This window comes from Onthophagus taurus, chromosome 8, assembly GCF_036711975.1.
Source record: "Onthophagus taurus isolate NC chromosome 8, IU_Otau_3.0, whole genome shotgun sequence".
In the NCBI taxonomy this organism is placed as follows: domain Eukaryota; kingdom Metazoa; phylum Arthropoda; class Insecta; order Coleoptera; family Scarabaeidae; genus Onthophagus; species Onthophagus taurus.
In genome coordinates, this window is record NC_091973.1 from 4431868 (window position 1) to 4452420 (window position 20553).

At 40.2% G+C, this 20553-nt stretch overlaps 4 protein-coding genes across 5 annotated transcripts; 1 reads left to right on the forward strand and 3 right to left on the reverse strand.

The window, feature by feature from the left end:
• Positions 1-1079: 1079 nt before the first annotated feature.
• On the reverse strand, positions 1080-6187 carry LOC111425577 (uncharacterized). Its single transcript, XM_023059698.2, has 4 exons — positions 6053-6187; positions 5361-5591; positions 1604-1696; positions 1080-1550 (listed from the first exon to the last, which is right to left on the reverse strand). Exons 1-4 carry the CDS (start codon positions 6126-6128, stop codon positions 1198-1200), a joined length of 753 nt encoding a protein of 250 aa, XP_022915466.2. The 5' UTR covers positions 6129-6187; the 3' UTR covers positions 1080-1197.
• Positions 6188-6332: 145 nt separating this feature from the next.
• LOC111425510 (uncharacterized) lies at positions 6333-7671 on the reverse strand. 2 transcript variants are annotated; one of them, XM_023059593.2, is made up of 3 exons: positions 7601-7671; positions 7289-7549; positions 6333-6748 (listed from the first exon to the last, which is right to left on the reverse strand). In XM_023059593.2, exons 1-3 carry the CDS (start codon positions 7638-7640, stop codon positions 6351-6353), a joined length of 699 nt encoding a protein of 232 aa, XP_022915361.1. In that variant the 5' UTR covers positions 7641-7671; the 3' UTR covers positions 6333-6350. The 2 variants fall into 2 exon arrangements, with proteins under 2 accessions (XP_022915361.1, XP_022915360.1); XM_023059592.2 differs by having other exon boundaries at positions 7289-7555; positions 7601-7669.
• Positions 7672-7788: 117 nt separating this feature from the next.
• LOC111425672 (otolith matrix protein OMM-64-like) lies at positions 7789-10753 on the reverse strand. The gene is made up of 3 exons (XM_023059859.2): positions 10471-10753; positions 9775-9857; positions 7789-9564 (listed from the first exon to the last, which is right to left on the reverse strand). The coding sequence occupies exons 2-3, from the start codon at positions 9845-9847 to the stop codon at positions 7958-7960; spliced, it is 1680 nt and encodes a 559-aa protein (XP_022915627.1). The 5' UTR covers positions 9848-9857; positions 10471-10753; the 3' UTR covers positions 7789-7957.
• Positions 10754-13328: 2575 nt separating this feature from the next.
• On the forward strand, positions 13329-15123 carry LOC111425363 (uncharacterized). The gene is made up of 4 exons (XM_023059341.2): positions 13329-13846; positions 13904-14029; positions 14239-14578; positions 14761-15123. Exons 1-4 carry the CDS (start codon positions 13777-13779, stop codon positions 14948-14950), a joined length of 726 nt encoding a protein of 241 aa, XP_022915109.2. The 5' UTR covers positions 13329-13776; the 3' UTR covers positions 14951-15123.
• The last annotated feature ends 5430 nt before the right edge of the window (positions 15124-20553 follow it).

Sequence of the window (20553 nt, forward strand, 5' to 3'; positions counted from 1 at the left end):
ATGTTTGTATGCGCGAAAAAGTTGCGCAGAAGGCCGATAATTGTTCAAAATATAAGATATGTAAAAAATCATAAAAAACAACAGCACATTTAGTACTTTCATGAATATATTCGTAATCTGGGCACTTGAAAACATAAAAATATGCAAAGATATCCAAGGCAACATAGAAAAAATTTTTTGTCGTAGAGCTGTGTTATTAATGTATTAAAATTATGGTTGGGATGGTTTATGATTAGTTCGCCGTTTCAATTAATATCATGAAAGAATCAGATATTGAAATTAATGTATTAAAATGGTCCACGAGTATACTATACAAGTTGTAATACGTAATAATTTCGATTTAGCGAACGACCATCTCTTTTCAGGGCCCACAAAGCCGACATCCGCGTCAAAGCGAAAGCGTAGCGGGAGTGTGATTGATTACTCTAGCAAAATAAACGGTTTCGGTGTAAACCAACACGTGTCACACATTTTAGGGCGCACACTTCCGCCAATGGTCAATAGGGGCCGATAAAAAAAAAACAACCATCGACATTTTGCTATAAAACTCGGAAACTCCTCATGGATATTCCATGAGAATTTTTTTCCACGAAAATGAAACTTCGTAGTATATTCATTGGATTTTTTTAAAAAGCAAAACTATTTTGCGATTAATGAAGAATTAGGTTTCTAGAGGCGATGCGGAAAATTACAACAAACTTCACTGGTAGTATTAAAAATGCAAGGGTAAAGTTGCAAGTTGGGAATAGGGGTAACTATGTATCATCGGGAATAACTTTTAAGTTGTTAAATAATATACGACCGTCGACGCTCGGTGGGCTTATTACTTGAAGTGTTGGTTATTACGCAATCTGTTTGCAAATTTTCGTAAGAATTGTAATTTTAAGAGTTTTTTGCGTTTTCTAATGTCTATCGGAATAACCTTCGTATAGTGCCAACCAAGTTTTAGACTCAAAAAAAACGCACCCAACTTTTAATTAAGTTTACAAGAAAGGACTTTTAACTGCACCCGGCTTTAGTTTAGGTATCAATTCAACCCATTTAATCTCTTCTTTTTTCCCATCAAACAAAAAAGAATACAAAATTACAAGATTTTATTTAAAAGAAAAGGAAAATCGTTTTGAGTCCATATTCTTTTATTATTATCATCGATATCTATAGTGTGGAGAGCGCGTGAAAACCAAAATCCGGGTCGTATCATGGCCACTTTAATTTCGGAAAGGATCCCCTGTATTTGTTTTCATTCACGGGGTCGTAAATGTCAGAGTCAACCGCGAGGGGATCGAGTCCCGAAAGTGGAGACTGCGTCGTCGTCGTCGTCGTAGGGAGCTCCGTCTGTCCCGGTTTCACCAGGGATACACCATCGGCCCCCAAGCGCATACAGTCGAAGTGGAGGACCAATACTGTTGCGCTCTGTAGCCTAGTCTGGAAGTCTAAACACATATGTAAATTCCTCCCCTCCACGTGAACATCGAATAATTTTACACAGAAATCTACTCCTGGGATGTAAGGTATCGGAACGGGCACGCAAAAGGGTGGTGGGTTTCGAGCTACAAAGAAAACCGTCAGACTCCCACATCGCTTCGAATTCGATGGAACTCACCTGACAACGAATTCTCGAACACCGAGTTGTTGTTGAATTGCATGTTCATCGTAATTCCAAATATGTTTGGATCGTAACCCAAACTCATACAACCTTAAAAAATAAATACAAAAATAATCAAACATATATATTCAATTTTTAATCACTAATTATAACACGTCATAAGTGGATTGCAAAGTCTGATATCTAGTTAAACCGAGGTCGTTTGCGGCCGAAGCATTACATTTGATACCATATCGATGCAATCTCGATACACCTAATATTGCAACACCTCGGTCGCAACCAGCTTCGGCTTAACTTACATTGAAGAATGTACTAGTATCTAGTTAAGCCGAGGTCGTTTGCGGCCGAGGCATTACATTTAATACCATATTGCTACAATTGATACAATATCGGTGTAATATTAAACAACATATATTATAATACTTCGGCATAACGTAGATTGAAGACTATACCGTTATCTACTTAAGCCGAGGTCGCTTGCGGGCGAGGCGTTACAATTGATACCATATCGATGCAATATTAAGCAATATATACTGCAACACCACTGTCGTAAGCGACTTCGGATTAACTTGTATTGAAGAATGTACTGGTATCTAGTTAAGCCGAGGTCGCTTGCGGCCGAGGCATTACATTTAATACCATATTGGTACATCGTTGGACAAAATGGATTACATGACCTGATTAAACCGAGGTCGCTTGCGGGCGAGGCGCTACAATTGATACAATGTCGGTGTAATATTGGACAACATATATTATAATACCTCGGCATAACTTAGATTGAAGAATATACCGTTATCTACTTAAGCCGAGGTCGCTTGCGGGCGAGGCGTTACAATTGATACCATATCGATGCAATATTAGGCAATATATATTGCAACACCACTGTCGTAAACGACTCCGGCTTAACTTGCATTGGAGAATGTACTGGTATCTAGGTAAGCCGAGGTCGCTTGCGGCCGAGGCATTACATTTAATACCATATTGTTACATCGTTGGACAAAATGGATTACATCACCTGATTAAGCCAAGGTCGCTTGCGGGCGAGGCGCTACAATTGATACAATATCGGTGTAATATTAGACAACATATATTGCAATACCTCGGCATAACTTAGATTGAAGAATATACCGTTATCTACTTAAGCCGAGGTCGCTTGCGGGCGAGGCGTTACAATTGATACCATATCGATGCAATATTAAGCAATGTATACTGCAACACCACTGTCGTAAGGGACTTCGGATTAACTTGTATTGAAGAATGTACTGGTATCCAGTTAAGCCGAGGTCGCTTGCGGCCGAGGCATTACATTTAATACCATATTGGTACATCGTTGGACAAAATGGATTACATGACCTGATTAAGCCGAGGTCGCTTGCGGGCGAGGCGCTACAATTGATACTATGTCGGTGTAATATTGGACAACATATATTATAATACCTCGGCATAACTTAGATTGAAGAATATACCGTTATCTACTTAAGCCGAGGTCGCTTGCGGGCGAGGCGCTACAATTAATACCATATCGATGCAATATTAAGTAATATATACTGCAACACCACTGTCGTAAACGACTCCGGATTAACTTGCATTGAAGAATGTACTGGTATCTAGTTAAGCCGAGGTCGCTTGCGGCCGAGGCATTACATTTAATACCATATTGGTACATCGTTGGACAAAATGGATTACATCACCTGATTAAGCCGAGGTCGCTTGCGGGCGAGGCGCTAAAATTGATACAATATCGGTGTAATATTAGACAACATATATTATAATACCCCGGCATAACTTAGATTGAAGAATATACCGTTATGTACTTAAGCTGAGGTCGCTTGCGGGCGAGGCGCTACAATTAATACCATATCGATGCAATATTAGGTAATATATACTGCAACACCACTGTCGTAAGCGACTTCGGTTTAATTTGTATTGAAAAATGTACTGGTATCTAGTTAAGCCGAGGTCGCTTGCGACCGAGGCATTACATTTAATACCATATTGGTACATCGTTGGACAAAACGGATTACATGACCTGATTAAGCCGAGGTCGCTTGCGGGCGAGGCGCTACAATTGATACAATATCGGTGTAATATTAGACAACGTATATTATAATACCTCGGCATAACTTAGATTGAAGAATATACCGTTATGTACTTAAGCCGAGGTCGCTTGCGGGCGAGGCGCTACAATTAATACCATATCGATGCAACATTAGGTAATATATACTGCAACACCACTGTCGTAAGCGACTTCGAATTAATTTGTATTGAAGAATGTACCGTTATGTACTTAAGCCGAGGTCGCTTGCGGCTGAGGCATTACATTTAATACCATATTGGTACATCGTTGGACAAAATGGATTATATCACTTGATTAAGCCGAGGTCGCTTGCGGGCGAGGCGCTACAATTGATACAACATCGGTGTAATATTAGACAACATATATTATAATACCTCGGCATAACTTAGATTGAAGAATATAGCGTTATCTACTTAAGCCGAGGTCGCTTGCGGGCGAGGCGCTACAATTGATACCATATCGATGCAATATTAGGCAATATATATTGCAACACCACTGTCATAAGCGACTTCGGTTTAACTTGCATTGAAGAATGTACTGGCATCTAGTTAAGCCGAGGTCGCTTGCGGCCGAGGCATTACATTTAATACCATATTGGCACATCGTTGGACAAAATGGATACATCACCTGATTAAGCCGAGGTCGCTTACGGGCGAGGCGCTACAATTGACACAATATCGGTGTAATATTAGACAACATATATTATAATACCTCGGCATAACTTAGATTGAAGAATATACCGTTATCTACTTAAGCCGAGGTCGTTTGCGCGCGAGGCGCTACAATTGATACCATATCGATGCAATATTAGGCAATATATATTGCAACACCACTGTCATAAGCGACTCCGGCTTAACTTGCATTGAAGAATGTACTGGTATCTAGTTAAGCCGAGGTCGCTTGCGGCCGAGGCATTACATTTAATACCATATTAGTACATCGTTGGACAAAATGTATTACATCACCTGATTAAGCCGAGGTCGCTTGCGGGCGAGGCGCTACAATTGATACAACATCGGTGTAATATTAGACAACATATATTATAATACCTCGGCATAACTTAGATTGAATAATATACCGTTATCTACTTAAGCCGAGGTCGCTTGCGTGCGAGGCGCTACAATTAATACCATATCGATGCAATATTAGGTAATATATACTGCAACACTGTCGTAAGCGACTTCGGATTAACTTGTATTGAAGAATGTACTGGTATCTAGTTAAGCCGAGGTCGTTTAAGGGCGAGGCGCTACATTTGATACCTCATAAAAAATGTATTAAAAAATAATATAATAATAAAAAATATTATATATTGATATGAAAATATCTATATATTTGAGAAATGTATAGAAAATGTGGTAGTATAAGGATTGGAAACTCTCCAAGTACTCACTTTAGAGAAAAATATGGGATTCCCAGGAACAAATTATTCTTCGTTCGAATTTAATTAATTTGAAAGCCGTTTTATCGAGGGGCATTTCGTTCGGTTCGTTTTTTCCAAACAAAATTATCGCGTGATTTCGCTGAATAAGGTAATAAATGCCGCCGATTTGGAAGAAACGTAGGTGCGAACGCACCGGATCGCGCGCGGGTTGTTTAATGGCGCATGATTTATCTTGAGCCCATAAAATGGGGGACCCGAAGATGAAAAATCTGTATCGGGCCGTAAATCCTTACCTTCTTGGTTGAAGTTCAGCTGCGGCATATTGAATCCCGCGCAGCAACTGCAAGCCAAACCCTGACAGGAGCAGCCGTTCGCCCTATATCCGAATATTCTATATTTGCCGACGGTTTTGGTTAAATATTGCCCGCTGGCCATTGAACTTGACAAATTGTTTCGAATGGACGTCATCTTGTATGGGATACCAGTGCCCACCTCGTAGTATATTGATACAGGAAATGTATCATCTGAAAATTTTAAAAATAAACAAAATATTACATGAATAGTTAAATTTTATTTATTTAACTTTTGATGAATCTTTAAGGAAAAGGTTGAGCATTATTTAAAACAACGTCGTGAAGAAATAAAATAATTTTACCCTTCGTGTTTCGCCATAATTAAAGTTTATGAAAGGGTCTCCCACTCTTACCACAATGAAATTTTCTCAAATTGTTCCCTTTTAAGGAAAACCTAGTAATAAGGCTCGAGGAAGAATTGAAATATATTTTTGTACCCCGGGTTGCTTTATGGCACTTCCGTGGACCAAAGTTAATTGGCGCCCCCATCTTGGATTAGGACGGCGAGGTCAAAACTTATTTTAACAAAGTCTTTTTCATTATACACACTTTCTTTTTAACTTTTTTACTACGGCTTCTATTTTGTATAACTTCTCTCTTTTTAGCATAAGTTTTACTCTTAATATACTTACCACTAAAAGAATATTCATTATGAGAACTTATCAACGAAAACAAACTAAAAACACACAACAAACGGAAGACGCACATTTTGAAACACCCAGTGCGTGAGAGAACCTCGGAAATTTCGAGCTTTAACACTCGACTTCCCGTTAAATACATATTCAATATCGGTAAGCAATTATTCTACTTTAAATTCGTGTTGACCAACTTTTTAAACCCATCACGTTTCAAGTTTCTCTTTTTACGTTTACTAATTTCTTTTTTTAAATGGTAAATAAAACTCTTTTAAACTATAAATAAACCGTTTTATTACACAGACATCTCATAATCTTCATCTGTCGTAAACAAAATATCTCCATCTCGAGTAATGGTGGCTGTTAAGGGGGTCTTTCGGAGAAGTTTATCCTTTTCATTCAAAGGAACGTTTCTAGCACTATCATCGTAGTCCTCGTCAGTTTGGTCTTCGGTGTCTATAAGATTGGGGGGTAAACCACCCCCGTCCTCTTCATGGACAACAGCGACCCCATTCGCCCCCAACCGCACGCAGTCGAAAGACCACTCCAAGAGGGTGAAATCTTCCCAACTGGCTTCGGCATCTATGCACATGTGAATGTTACGCCTCGCAAAGTACACGTTCGAGAACTGCACGCAAAACTCGACGAATCGAAACCTGGGCACCGGGACGCAAAACGGCGCCGGGTTTTTGCCTGGAAGATCAAAGACACCAATTAGGCTAATTGCGGTTGACTTCCGGTTGGGAAGTACCCCAATTGACATGAAATTTTACTCAAAGTCTGCAAGTTCAATTTACCATTAAACAATGTATTAAAAAAAAAATTAACCCATCAATCCACAATTATCACTCCATAAAAAAATTTAAAAAAAAAACATTGTTGAGAGGTATACTAAACGATGGAAGTTACTTCTGAGTTTTGACCCAGTTCGAAGTCATAAAGCAGCAGTTTCCTAATTAGACGATTTTGCACGTTTATCTTTGTGGCGTAGAAATCACACGAGAAGCGGAGAATAGGTTACTTTTCAGCACATCAACTACCACTTCTCACCAATTAGCTTTGACGGTTTTAACTTGTTCATCTCGTAAAATAAACGATTCATTTATGTGAACATTGCAAAACTTTATTTAATATTTTTATTTATATAAGTCTAAAGTTCTTGGTGTAGTGTTAGTGTTAGCTCTAGTTTTAGTTTTCAAAAAATTAATCTTAATAATAATTATCTTTACTTACCAGAAAAACTGTTTTTATACAAAACATTATCATTGACAGCCATTTTAACATTTAAAGCAAACTCATCGGGTTCGTAAGTAATATTCAAACAAGCTTTTTGCTTGAAAAACCCTTGTAGTACATTCATGCAACAACCGCATTCTCCCTTAGCGCATTTACAAGGCATTCTTAACCCAGATAAGAACGGTCGGCGCGTAGTTGTGTTTAACACCGTTGTCGTTGCGGTCGTCAAGTTGCTCTGTTTTGTCAAAGAACTGACAGCTGAAACTGAATTCTTTGAGACATGGTTCCAGTTTCGCCCGCATTACTTACAGCTAACGAGGAGAAAGAAAGCCAAGACTCTGGACAACATCCTCGCTGTGTAACACTTTCGCGCACACTGACATTTCTTTTCAAGTTCAATGGTTTATATACCGCCGATGGCGGTGTGGCACTTTCTTTTTACTCCGAAACAAGAAATCAACGACGTGCGGGTTCCTGTTTCGTAAAATAAATCAATATCAACATGTTTTACGAGTATTTATTTCATATTAAATAAAATCATGCACAATTTCATGCATTTTTTTTATTTATTTACATTTTATTTTATTTTATTTTATTTTATTTTATTTTGTAGACTTAAAAAAACACAAATAAATAAATAAATAATCATAAATTAAGGTGATTTCTCTAACTACGCATATCTTTGCTTTGCCTAGAACGTCTAAATTTTCCGCTTCTAGCCTCTTCGTCATCTTCGTCTTCGTCTTCTTCGCTATCTTCATCATCATCGTCCCCAAAGATATCATCATCGTCATCGTCGTCCTTTTTATCATCATCTTTACTATTCTCCTCGCTATCATCGTCGGAAACGATATCAGCGACTCCATCAATAACATCATCAACAACATCTTTAGGCTCCTTTTTATCAGTAATGTTGGTGTTAACCTTTAATTCTTCGATTTTTGTCGCATTTGATTTAACGTCTTCATCATCATCTAAAACATCTTCGACCATTGAAGTTATTGGATCCTCTTCGGATTCATCTTCCTCTTCATTTTTGATTATGTAATTTTGTTCTGGTTCTTCGCCTTCTTCTATGTATTCGTCTTCCGTTGTTGTTTCAACTTTCAATGTTGTTTCATCGGCGGGAATTGGTGTGGAATCGGTTACAACTTGGACTGTGGCTTCATAAGAAGTTATTGTTATTGGAGTGTCGTGAATTACTGTTTTGTTTGTTTTGGCATCATCTGGAATTTCGTTTATTTTAACATTTATTATTTCGCTCATTTTGTCGGTTAATGTATCATTTATTTTATTATTTTCTTTTGTGGTATCATTAATTGTGTCGTTTTTGATATCTTTGGTTGGTTGTTCAACTTCATTGGGAGGTTCTGGTACTTGGATCATTTGTACAGCTTGTAAATTTGGAATGGTGGTTGTTTCAATGATTTTTTTCGTAACGATTTTTTTCGTGGTGGTTGTAATTTTCGGTTTGGGCGTGGTTGCTTTAGGAGTAACTTTTCTTCTTAATGGTTTTCTTGTTGATGCGTTTTTAAGGGGAGCTTTGGTTGATGTTATTTTTTTAACTGGTTTTTTGACATCATCATCTCCGTCGCTTTCGGCTTCTCCAACGAATAATCCGTCGATGAAATCATCGTCTAAGAGGCTGAAAGATTCGTAATCGGCTGCTTCGACGTCGTTGTCTTCTTCGTCGTCGTCGTCGTCTTCGTCATCGTCGAAATCGAAGTCGTCTTCGTCGTCGTAATCGTCGTCGTCGTCGTCTTCGTCGTCGTCGTCGTCGTTGTCTTCTTCTACGGCGGGGAGAGGTTGAGGTGGTTGTACTTTAAGACCGTCGGCGCCAAATTTGAAGCAAGATACTCTTAGAGCAGCTTCGATGTCGTTCAAAGCTCGTAATTCCAAACCGAGGCAAGCGTTGAAATCTTCTCCTTGGCGCTTTATGTTGTAAACTCTTCCGCAAAATTTGGAGACACCTCCAGGAAGTGGCATACAAATGGGTTTAGGTCTTCTTCCAGAAATGGTGGTGTTGGTTAAAACTCGCTCTCCGAAACTCATGGATATGGCAAGTTTATCACCATTGAGGTATTGAAGCGAAGCGCATCCTGGGCCTCGAAGTGAAACGACGGGAATGTTAAAATCTCGGCAACAGTTGCATAATTTTGCGTTGCAGCTGCAATATCGGTTAGGTTGGTTTTGGTCTGTTTGTCGATTTTTGTGGGATAATTTGGTGCTGGCGACCGCCCTGCGGGCACCTCGAAGATGACTCCCTTCGGAATCTGCAAAATCAACAAGCGATCAATCGTGGCGATCCGTAAATTCTAGCAGCGATTGTTTGTTTATTGTGGGCCCTAGGCCCTGTAATTTTAGCATTAGTATTCGAACTAGATTTGCCGCGGCGAGCCGCTTAGCGTATCGGCTGACGCCAATGCGGCTTTCAATGTTTGAATATGGATATACATTTACGAAAATAATATCCTAGGACTTACCGATTACCCTCGATGCGGCGAACGCCAGGAATACAAATATCAACAGAAGCTCGAATATAAACGACAACTTCATTCTGGTCGCCCTACAAAAAAGTCTTTTGTTAAAATCAATTAATAAAATTATTGTAAATTAATATTAAATCATGCATAGTTCATGCGTATTTATTTCAAATATTGATTCTCCACTCCCAATTAGTGCTTTCTGAATTGAATAAAGGCAGTGTTTGGTAAATGATGTGATTGTAGTTTTAATTAATGTTGAATATAATACACCATACAACAACAGTATGTAATTTCATCAAAAAGATTTTTTAATTACCAGAAACTAGAATGACATATTCAGTTGGCAAATAAATTATTTAACCGCATCAATAATTAGAACGTTTTGATAACGAATATATTTTATTTATAAAAAAATATTTAATTTGTGAATTTGACATAATTTTTTTGAATGAATATTTTCTTCTTAAAAGCGAGGCCAAATTAACATTTCATTCAACATTCTCGTCGGTTTACTTTAGCATATTAATTATGAAATAAAACGGAAGAGTACCGTATAATTGAGACGAATAAAAATTATTAACAAAAAATAAATAATAAATAAAAATAAAGTGAAACGGGCCAAATGATTGAGTTTAACTGTCCATTCCACAGTTTATTTTATTTTTAAAAACAATCAACACAGTTTATACTTACGGAATAAAAATAAAAAAAAACTTAATTAAAGTATTAAAAAAATTAAGCACTGCAGCACGGAACAATTGATTTAGTTATAATATGCCTCGAGGACAGGTGCACACTGGAGTACCGAATGTATATCTGTTGCGCAGTCAACTTAACCAATGGGTTCTTGGGCGAAGTGGAAAGAGGGGGCCGTAAAATGTCGGTCAAATCAGTTAGGTCATTGAAGAAAGCATTTCTTTCTTCCCCTCCACCAAATAATTGAGCACCTCGCCTCGCTTCTCACCGCGTAAACGACGAAGAAGAAACGGTTCTAGAACCGGCGGAAGAGTCACTTTCCAAGGTTTTCGATTCGATTTTAAGTTTTACGCAACCATTTTACCCGCTATCAGATGGCCAACGTTCGCGTAACAATGAAAAAAAACATCATCAAACATGCTTTTTTTTCTGCGTCCGCACTTTCGCAATAACAATTTGCGTCACTTTTTTCTAGCTTTACCCCGTTTGTTGTATATTTTTCAATTCCCGTACGTGCCCCACAAATGTCCCACGCAATTCCACAGATTTTTTTAAATTAAACTAGCCAATGATTGTTTAATAATTGATATTTTAACTTCTAATTTCGTATTTAAAACTAAAATTAAGTATATTATAAAAATTAACTTATTAAAGAGTGTCATTCAAAAGCTTCGAGTTTACCTAAATCTAGATTATATAAAATGATTAAAGTCGGTTCCGCTTAATTGGGACACATCGGGACCGTGGCATTTTGTCCCAACGTACGCATAAATTAAAGTTTCGATTTCGTTCTTTGAAATTTGTCCCAAATAAGCGGTTGTCCCGATTAACCGGTGTCCCAATTAAACGGAATCAGCTGTATTATACATACTTTCCTATATATACAGGGTGTACCGTAACTTTTTTTGGTTCCACTATTCGTAGTCGGCCGAGATTATTAAAATATTCCCACGGTCGCCCCAAGTGTCACGAATAATACTTAGGGCGGTCGACGTCTTCGAAGTCGGCCGCCCCATATATCTCAAACAATACAATAAGCCTACCCTGCTTGAAATTTATGGAAGAAACAATCTCGGCCGACTTCGAAGACGTCGGCCGCCCAAAATATTGTTCATGATATTTAGGGCGGCCGACGTCTTCGAAGTCGGCCGAGATTATTAAAATAAGAGATTATTTGTGGCACCCCACGGACGCCCCAAGTGTTGTTCGTGATATAAAAAACAATCTCGGCCGACTTCGAAGACGTCGGCCGCCCTAAGTATCACGAACAATACTTAGGGCGGCCGACGTCTTCGAAGTCGGCCGAGATTATTAAAATAAGAAATTATTTGTGGCACCCCACGGACGCGCCAAGTATTGTTCGTGATATAAGAAACAATCTCGGCCGACTTCGGAGACGTCAGCTGCCCCAAGTATCACGAACAATACTTAGGGCGGCCGACGTCTTCGAAGTCGGCCGAGATTATTAAAATAAGTAATTATTTATGGAACCCCACTGTCGCTCCAAGTATTGTTCGTGATGTAAGAAACAATCTCGGCCGATTTCGAAGACGTCGGCCGCCCCAAGTATCACGAACAATACTTAGGGCGGCCGACGTCTTCTAAGTCGGCCGAGATTATTAAAATAAGAAATTATTGTTCGTGATACTTAGGGCGGCCGACTTTGAAGACACAATCTCGGCCGACTTCGAAGACGTCGGCCGCCCAAAATATTGTTCATGATACTTGGGGCGGCCGACGTCTTCGAAGTCGGCCGAGATTATTAAAATAAGAAATTATTGTTCGTGATACTTAGGGCGGCCGACTTTGATGACACAATCTCGGCCGACTTCGAAGACGTCGGCCGCCCAAAATATTGTTCATGATACTTGGGGCGGCCGACGTCTTCGAAGTCGGCCGAGATTATTAAAATAAGAAATTATTTGTGGCACCCCACGGCCGCTCCAAGTATTGTTCGTGATATAAGAAACAATCTCGGCCGACTTCGAAGACGTCGGCCGCCCCAAGTGTCACGAACAATACTTAGGGCGGCAGACATCTTCGAAGTCGGCCGAGATTATTAAAATTAGAAATTATTTATGGAACCCCACGGCCGCTCCAAGTATTGTTCGTGATATAAGAAATAATCTCGGCCGACTTCGAAGACGTCGGCCGCCCCAAGTATCATGAACAATATTTTGGGCTGCCGACGTCTTTGAAGTCGGCCGAGATTGTTTCTTCCATAAATTTTAAGCAGGGTAGACTTATTGTATTGTTCGAGATACTTGGGGCGGCCGACCCGAAGTATTGTTCATGTTATATTATATATATGTATGAAAATGTATGAAATTTTGAATTATACATAGCCCAAAACATCAATCTAAGAATGATCAAAATAAATATATGAAATATTGAAACCAATTAAATTTGAAATATAGTATTTAATGAATATCCAAATATATATATATATATAATATGTTATAGAATTAAATCCAGCAATTAATTCCCGAAGCGAAAAGACATGTTTTAAATAATTGAAATAATTGTTCACGTTTGATCACATTTTAAATGATCCAATGATATTTACTTCATTGAAATAAAATATAACAATCTAATGGTGCAAATTGTATCAACTAAATGAACTCAAATATTAGGATATAGTAAAGGTTGACTAATGAGATTCAACAATATCAATGGAGTATTTACATTATTTAGAATTAATACAAATAGGACGTGATTGTTTCGAATGCGCGTAATTCAAACAGACAATTAATACCGTTGTTATAGCGTCAATTAGCGTTTTAGCGGATGAAATCGGTTTAAAATTAGCGCTAATCGAGCTCTGAAATTGCAGTCACACTCAAAAATGAAACCGCGCAGCCGTAACTCGTCCGGTAACCGCAATTCTGAACCTTATCTCGGTGTGCTATAAGGTTTGAGGAAAGGGCTAACGGGAATCTGGATCGTCGAAATTGGCAAAAGGTGGCGGCGGACGATTCGATGAAAACGCGACCAGCAAGCGTAATCAACTAGAAAACCGGTCGTTTAACATTCACGGTGAAGAACATTCATGAAGACCAACTGGACAGACACGTACGTTCTTCGGTATTCGGCGATTCGCGACACCAATTAGCTGTTCCTTCCCGAACGGCGGTTTCATTTTCAAGAGCAAAGCCGTCCGCTCACCTCGGGCCATACACCCAGGAACTAGGTCACCCGTTGACCTCCATAGGGGCCAAGGACCGTCTGTCGGAGACGCCATTCTTGTACCGCGCGTGGAATACCCAACTCAAGAGGACTTCGACGACACTGACCAACACGAACATGGCCCAATGGAACTTGTCTTTGCTTTTATTCATAACAATAACCATGGTTTCAACATCAAATATATTTGGTAAGTTTAGACAAACTTGTAAGATTTATAACATATTTATTTCAATTTGATTTAAAGATATCCTTTCGTCGCCCGATGCTGAAAATAGAGAAGATCCCTCTGACAAAACATGTTTATGTAAAGGCCCTGGATGTATGTGTTGTGTCGATTTCAACTTTACTTATGTACATTTAGGAGGACCAGGTAATAATTATTTTTTTAAATATATTTTGACACCAATTTGTATTTAACCTAAATCAAGGTAACAAACAAAGCACACACTCTTCTTCTTCTTAGTTTCACTTCTACACAATTGTATTTACACAATTTCTCTAACAACCTAAAATCACACTTATACCAAGCCTTCAAATATATTCTTAATCACATAGTAAATAATTTTTGTTATTTATAAGGTTGTGTTCAAATGGAATATATATCTCAAGACGAGGGAATTTCAGTAAATGTTTCGTATGGTGAAAGAATTTTGCATGCTCAACAAGTAAAAGGACCAAATCCACCGCCAACTTGTATGACTTTAGTGAAAAACATAGCGGAAATTTGTGCTAGATTTACAACATTGGAAAAACACGAAGATGGTTTGAAAGGATGTCTGGTAATTGAACCGAAAGTGTTAAGAGATATCCAAACGCAAATCGACATATCTTGCTTTGTGATGGGTCCGAATGGGATGAAACTCGACAACAATTCCACTGTGGATTCAAATGACGAGGAATCCGATGAAATCACCACTGAGTAAGTTATAATGTTATCTATGGATTCAAAAAAAATCGTATTCATAACAGGATTTTCATCATTAACCTGAATCCTGGAGTGCAATTTACTACCACGGTTCTTGATTAAAATAATTTATAACTCACCGTTTGTGGGTCGTTACGGTTTTGTGGTTTTTAACTGGTTTATCTTGAAAATTACAGGGCGACGGAAACGGAAATCGAAGAACTCGACTTCAACGAAGACGCTATTTTAGCAGCCGTTAGTGAAACTGCACAAAAAGGATTAACATTTTTCAGCAACTTCTTAGGCATTGATCTAAGAGGATTAGCCGCCAATATTACAGCTCCAACTGATAAAAACGTTATTGAAACTACAACTAAATCCACTTAAAAATAAGTTGTTTTAATTTTATTTAATAATTTATTTTTTCTATTTTTTTACCAATATAGTTAATTAAAATCAAATAAAAATAATTAATGGCTGTTTATCTTGCTTGCTATTTTTCTTAATTATTATTGTTTTTTGTACTGAATTTTTACACAAATAAATTTTTTGATTTAATATTTTATATTAATTGATATGATGTGACATCTATTATTTGTAGGCTAACTTAATTATTTCACAAAGAATTCTATTTTACCAAAATTTAATTAATTAATTCATTTAATCTTATTAAATAATACGGTTTTAATTTAACATCTCAATTTGAAATGGTATGAAATTAAAAATTAAGTAGAAAACTGAAATAATCCCAAAACGTGCATCATACGACATCTATCAACTGATAGTTGGACTGTTCTAGAAAACTTTTTTTGGAGTTTCTATATTTATTTGATCATTGATTATTATTATTATTTTATTTATAATTATCTATATTATATAATTATTTATGGCACCGCACGGCTGCCACAAGTACTGTTCGTGATTTAAAAAACAATCTCAGCCGACTTCGAAGACGTCGGCCGCTCCAAGTGTTGCGAGCAATACTTAGGGCGGCCGACGTCTTCGAAGTCGGCCGAGATTATTAAAATAAGAAATTATTTATGGCACCCCACGACCGCTCTAAGTATTGTTCGTGATATAAGAAACAACCTCGGCCGACTTCGAAGACGTCGGCCGCCCTAAGTATCAAGAACAATAGTAACGGCGCCCGACGTCTTCGAAGTCGGCCGAAATTATTGAAATAAAAAATTATTTATGGCACCCCACGGCCGCTCTAAGTATTGTTCGTGATATAAGAAACAATCTCGGTCGACTTCGAAGACGTCGGCCGCTCCAAGTGTCACGAACAATACTTAGGGCGGCCGACGTCTTCGAAGTCGGCCGAGATTATTGAAATAAGAAATTATTTATGGCACCCACGACCGCCTGAAGTATTGTTCGTGATATAAGAAACAATCTCGGCCGACTTCGAAGACGTCGGCCCCTCCAAGTGTCGCGAACAATACTTAGGGCGGCCGACGTCTTCGAAGTCGGCCGAGATTATTAAAATAAGAAATTATTTATGGCACCCCATGGCCGCCCGAATATTATAGATGATTTAACAAACAATCTCGGCCGACTTCGAAGACGTCGGCCGCCCTAAGTGTCGCGAACAATACTTAGGGCGGCCGACGTCTTCGAAGTCGGTCGAGATTATTAAAATAAGATATTATTTATGGCACCCACGACCGCCTGAAGTATTGTTCGTGATATAAGAAACAATCTCGGCCGACTTCGAAGACGTCGGCCGCTCCAAGTGTCGCGAACAATAGTTAGGGCGGCCGACGTCTTCGAAGTCGGCCGAGGTTATTGAAATAAAAAATTATTTATGGCACCCCACGGCCGCTCTAAGTATTGTTCGCGACACTTAGGGCGGCCGACGTCTTCGAAGTCGGCCGAGATTGTTTCTTATGTCACAAACAACACTTAGGGCGGTCGTGGGGTGTCATAAATAATGTCTTATTTCAATAATCTCGGCCGACTTCGAAGACGTCGGCCGCCCTAAGTATTGCTCGCGACACTTAGGGCGGCCGACGTCTTCGAAGTCGGCCGAGATTGTTTCTTATGTCACAAACAACACTTAGGGCGGTCGTGGGGTGTCATAAATAATGTCTTATTTCAATAATCTCGGCCGACTTCGAAGACGTCGGCCGCCCCAAGTGTCGCGAACAATACTTAGGGCGGCCGACGTCTTCGAAGTCGGCCGAGATTGTTTCTTATATCACGAACAATACTTAGGGCGGCCATGAGATGCCATAAATAATTTTTTATTTCAATAATCTCGGCCGACTTCGAACACGTCGGCCGCCCTAAGTATTGCTCGCGACACTTGGAGCGGCCGACGTTTTCGAAGTCGGCCGAGATTGTTTCTTATATCACGAACAATACTTAGAGCGGTCGTGGGGTGCCATAAATAATTTCTTATTTTAATAATCTCGGCCGACTTCGAAGATGTCGGCCGCCCTAAGTATTGTTCGCGACACGTGGGGCGGCCGACGTCTTCAAAGTCGGCCGAGATTGTTTCTTATATCACGAACAATACTTAGAGCGGCCGTGGGGTGCCATAAATAATTTTTTATTTCAATAACCTCGGCCGACTTCGAAGACGTCGGCCGCCCTAACTATTGTTCGCGACACTTGGAGCGGCCGACGTCTTCGAAGTCGGCCGAGATTGTTTCTTATATCACGAACAATACTTCAGGCGGTCGTGGGTGCCATAAATAATATCTTATTTTAATAATCTCGGCCGACTTCGAAGACGTCGGCCGCCCTAAGTGTCGCGAACAATACTTAGGGTATTGTATTAGGTATTTTTTATTTCAATAACCTCGGCCGACTTCGAAGACGTCGGCCGCCCTAACTATTGTTCGCGACACTTGGAGCGGCCGACGTCTTCGAAGTCGGCCGAGATTGTTTCTTATGTCACAAACAACACTTAGGGCGGTCGTGGGGTGTCATAAATAATGTCTTATTTCAATAATCTCGGCCGACTTCGAAGAAGTCGGCCGCCCCAAGTGTCGCGAACAATACTTAGGGCGGCCGACGTCTTCGAAGTCGGCCGAGATTGTTTCTTATATCACGAACAATACTTAGGGCGGCCATGAGATGCCATAAATAATTTTTTATTTCAATAATCTCGGCCGACTTCGAAGACGTCGGCCGCCCTAAGTATTGCTCGCGACACTTGGAGCGGCCGACGTTTTCGAAGTCGGCCGAGATTGTTTCTTATATCACGAACAATACTTAGAGCGGTCGTGGGGTGCCATAAATAATTTCTTATTTTAATAATCTCGGCCGACTTCGAAGATGTCGACCGCCCTAAGTATTGTTCGCGACACGTGGGGCGGCCGACGTCTTCAAAGTCGGCCGAGATTGTTTCTTATATCACGAACAATACTTAGAGCGGCCGTGGGGTGCCATAAATAATTTTTTATTTCAATAACCTCGGCCGACTTCGAAGACGTCGGCCGCCCTAACTATTGTTCGCGACACTTGGAGCGGCCGACGTCTTCGAAGTCGGCCGAGATTGTTTCTTATATCACGAACAATACTTCAGGCGGTCGTGGGTGCCATAAATAATATCTTATTTTAATAATCTCGGCCGACTTCGAAGATGTCGGCCGCCCTAAGTATTGTTCGCGACACGTGGGGCGGCCGACGTCTTCAAAGTCGGCCGAGATTGTTTCTTATATCACGAACAATACTTAGAGCGGCCGTGGGTGCCATAAATAATATCTTATTTTAATAATCTCGGCCGACTTCGAAGACGTCGGCCGCCCTAAGTGTCGCGAACAATACTTAGGGTATTGTATTAGGTATTTTTTATTTCAATAACCTCGGCCGACTTCGAAGACGTCGGCCGCCCTAACTATTGTTCGCGACACTTGGAGCGGCCGACGTCTTCGAAGTCGGCCGAGATTGTTTCTTATATCACGAACAATACTTCAGGCGGTCGTGGGTGCCATAAATAATATCTTATTTTAATAATCTCGGCCGACTTCGAAGACGTCGGCCGCCCTAAGTGTCGCGAACAATACTTAGGGTATTGTATTAGGTATTTTTTATTTCAATAACCTCGGCCGACTTCGAAGACGTCGGCCGCCCTAACTATTGTTCGCGACACTTGGAGCGGCCGACGTCTTCGAAGTCGGCCGAGATTGTTTCTTATGTCACAAACAACACTTAGGGCGGTCGTGGGGTGTCATAAATAATGTCTTATTTCAATAATCTCGGCCGACTTCGAAGAAGTCGGCCGCCCCAAGTGTCGCGAACAATACTTAGGGCGGCCGACGTCTTCGAAGTCGGCCGAGATTGTTTCTTATATCACGAACAATACTTAGGGCGGCCATGAGATGCCATAAATAATTTTTTATTTCAATAATCTCGGCCGACTTCGAAGACGTCGGCCGCCCTAAGTATTGCTCGCGACACTTGGAGCGGCCGACGTTTTCGAAGTCGGCCGAGATTGTTTCTTATATCACGAACAATACTTAGAGCGGTCGTGGGGTGCCATAAATAATTTCTTATTTTAATAATCTCGGCCGACTTCGAAGATGTCGGCCGCCCTAAGTATTGTTCGCGACACGTGGGGCGGCCGACGTCTTCAAAGTCGGCCGAGATTGTTTCTTATATCACGAACAATACTTAGAGCGGCCGTGGGGTGCCATAAATAATTTTTTATTTCAATAACCTCGGCCGACTTCGAAGACGTCGGCCGCCCTAACTATTGTTCGCGACACTTGGAGCGGCCGACGTCTTCGAAGTCGGCCGAGATTGTTTCTTATATCACGAACAATACTTCAGGCGGTCGTGGGTGCCATAAATAATATCTTATTTTAATAATCTCGGCCGACTTCGAAGATGTCGGCCGCCCTAAGTATTGTTCGCGACACGTGGGGCGGCCGACGTCTTCAAAGTCGGCCGAGATTGTTTCTTATATCACGAACAATACTTAGAGCGGCCGTGGGTGCCATAAATAATATCTTATTTTAATAATCTCGGCCGACTTCGAAGACGTCGGCCGCCCTAAGTGTCGCGAACAATACTTAGGGTATTGTATTAGGTATTTTTTATTTCAATAACCTCGGCCGACTTCGAAGACGTCGGCCGCCCTAACTATTGTTCGCGACACTTGGAGCGGCCGACGTCTTCGAAGTCGGCCGAGATTGTTTCTTATATCACGAACAATACTTCAGGCGGTCGTGGGTGCCATAAATAATATCTTATTTTAATAATCTCGGCCGACTTCGAAGACGTCGGCCGCCCTAAGTGTCGCGAACAATACTTAGGGCGGCCGACGTCTTCGAAGTCGGCCGAGATTATTAAAATAAGATATTATTTATGGCACCCACGACCGCCTGAAGTATTGTTCGTGATATAAGAAACAATCTCGGCCGACTTCGAAGACGTCGGCCGCTCCAAGTGTCGCGAACAATACTCAAGACGGCCAACGTCTTCGAAGTCGACAGAGATGATTGAAATAAGAGTTTTATTGAAATAAGACATTATTTATGACACCCCACGACCGCCCTAAGTATTGTTTGTGATATAAGAAACAATCTCGGCCGACTTCGAAGACGTCGGCCGCCCTAAGTGTTGCGAACAATACTCAAGACGGCCAACGTCTTCGAAGTCGACAGAGATGATTGAAATAAGAGATTATTTATGTTACCCCATGACTGCCCAAGCTCTTCTTGATATAAATAATAATCTCATGGCAACATCAAGGAGACACAGGTCTTAGATAACGAAGGGAAGATTAGAAATGATAAAATTTATTGCTTATTGCCCTGTATAGATAATCCTGGTTCTATGTCTTTATCTAGAATGTCTATCTTCGACTTCAAAAAGATCCAAATCATGTTGCTAAAGAGCAGAAAATGTTGAGAAGCATGCATAAACGTCAATAAACACCTCATTATGATTGACCAAGCAGATTCTGACCCTGCCATCCTGTTGATCTAGTATAGATCCAAGACAAGGTCGCTAACTATAGCATATAATTTAAGACC

Bases quoted from the DNA above. Each gene is read 5' to 3' on its own strand.
- LOC111425363 (XM_023059341.2), top strand. From the start codon at position 13,777: ATGGCCCAATGGAACTTGTCTTTGCTTTTATTCATAACAATAACCATG. The intron at 13,847-13,903 runs GTAAGTTTAGAC...TTTGATTTAAAG, and splicing joins TTCAACATCAAATATATTTG to ATATCCTTTCGTCGCCCGAT. The intron at 14,030-14,238 runs GTAATAATTATT...GTTATTTATAAG, and splicing joins TGTACATTTAGGAGGACCAG to GTTGTGTTCAAATGGAATAT.
- LOC111425672 (XM_023059859.2), bottom strand. From the start codon at position 9,847: ATGAAGTTGTCGTTTATATTCGAGCTTCTGTTGATATTTGTATTCCTG. The intron at 9,565-9,774 runs GTAAGTCCTAGG...TTGATTTTGCAG, and splicing joins CGCCGCATCGAGGGTAATCG to ATTCCGAAGGGAGTCATCTT.
- LOC111425510 (XM_023059592.2), bottom strand. From the start codon at position 7,640: ATGTTGTCCAGAGTCTTGGCTTTCTTTCTCCTCGTTAGCT. The intron at 7,556-7,600 runs GTAAGTAATGCG...CAAAGAATTCAG, and splicing joins TTTCTTTCTCCTCGTTAGCT to TTTCAGCTGTCAGTTCTTTG. The intron at 6,749-7,288 runs GTAAGTAAAGAT...TTGATCTTCCAG, and splicing joins GTATAAAAACAGTTTTTCTG to GCAAAAACCCGGCGCCGTTT.
- LOC111425577 (XM_023059698.2), bottom strand. From the start codon at position 6,128: ATGTGCGTCTTCCGTTTGTTGTGTGTTTTTAGTTTGTTTTCGTTGATA. The intron at 1,697-5,360 runs GTAAGGATTTAC...TTATTTTTTAAG, and splicing joins GCTGAACTTCAACCAAGAAG to GTTGTATGAGTTTGGGTTAC. The intron at 1,551-1,603 runs GTGAGTTCCATC...TTTTCTTTGTAG, and splicing joins GTTCGAGAATTCGTTGTCAG to CTCGAAACCCACCACCCTTT.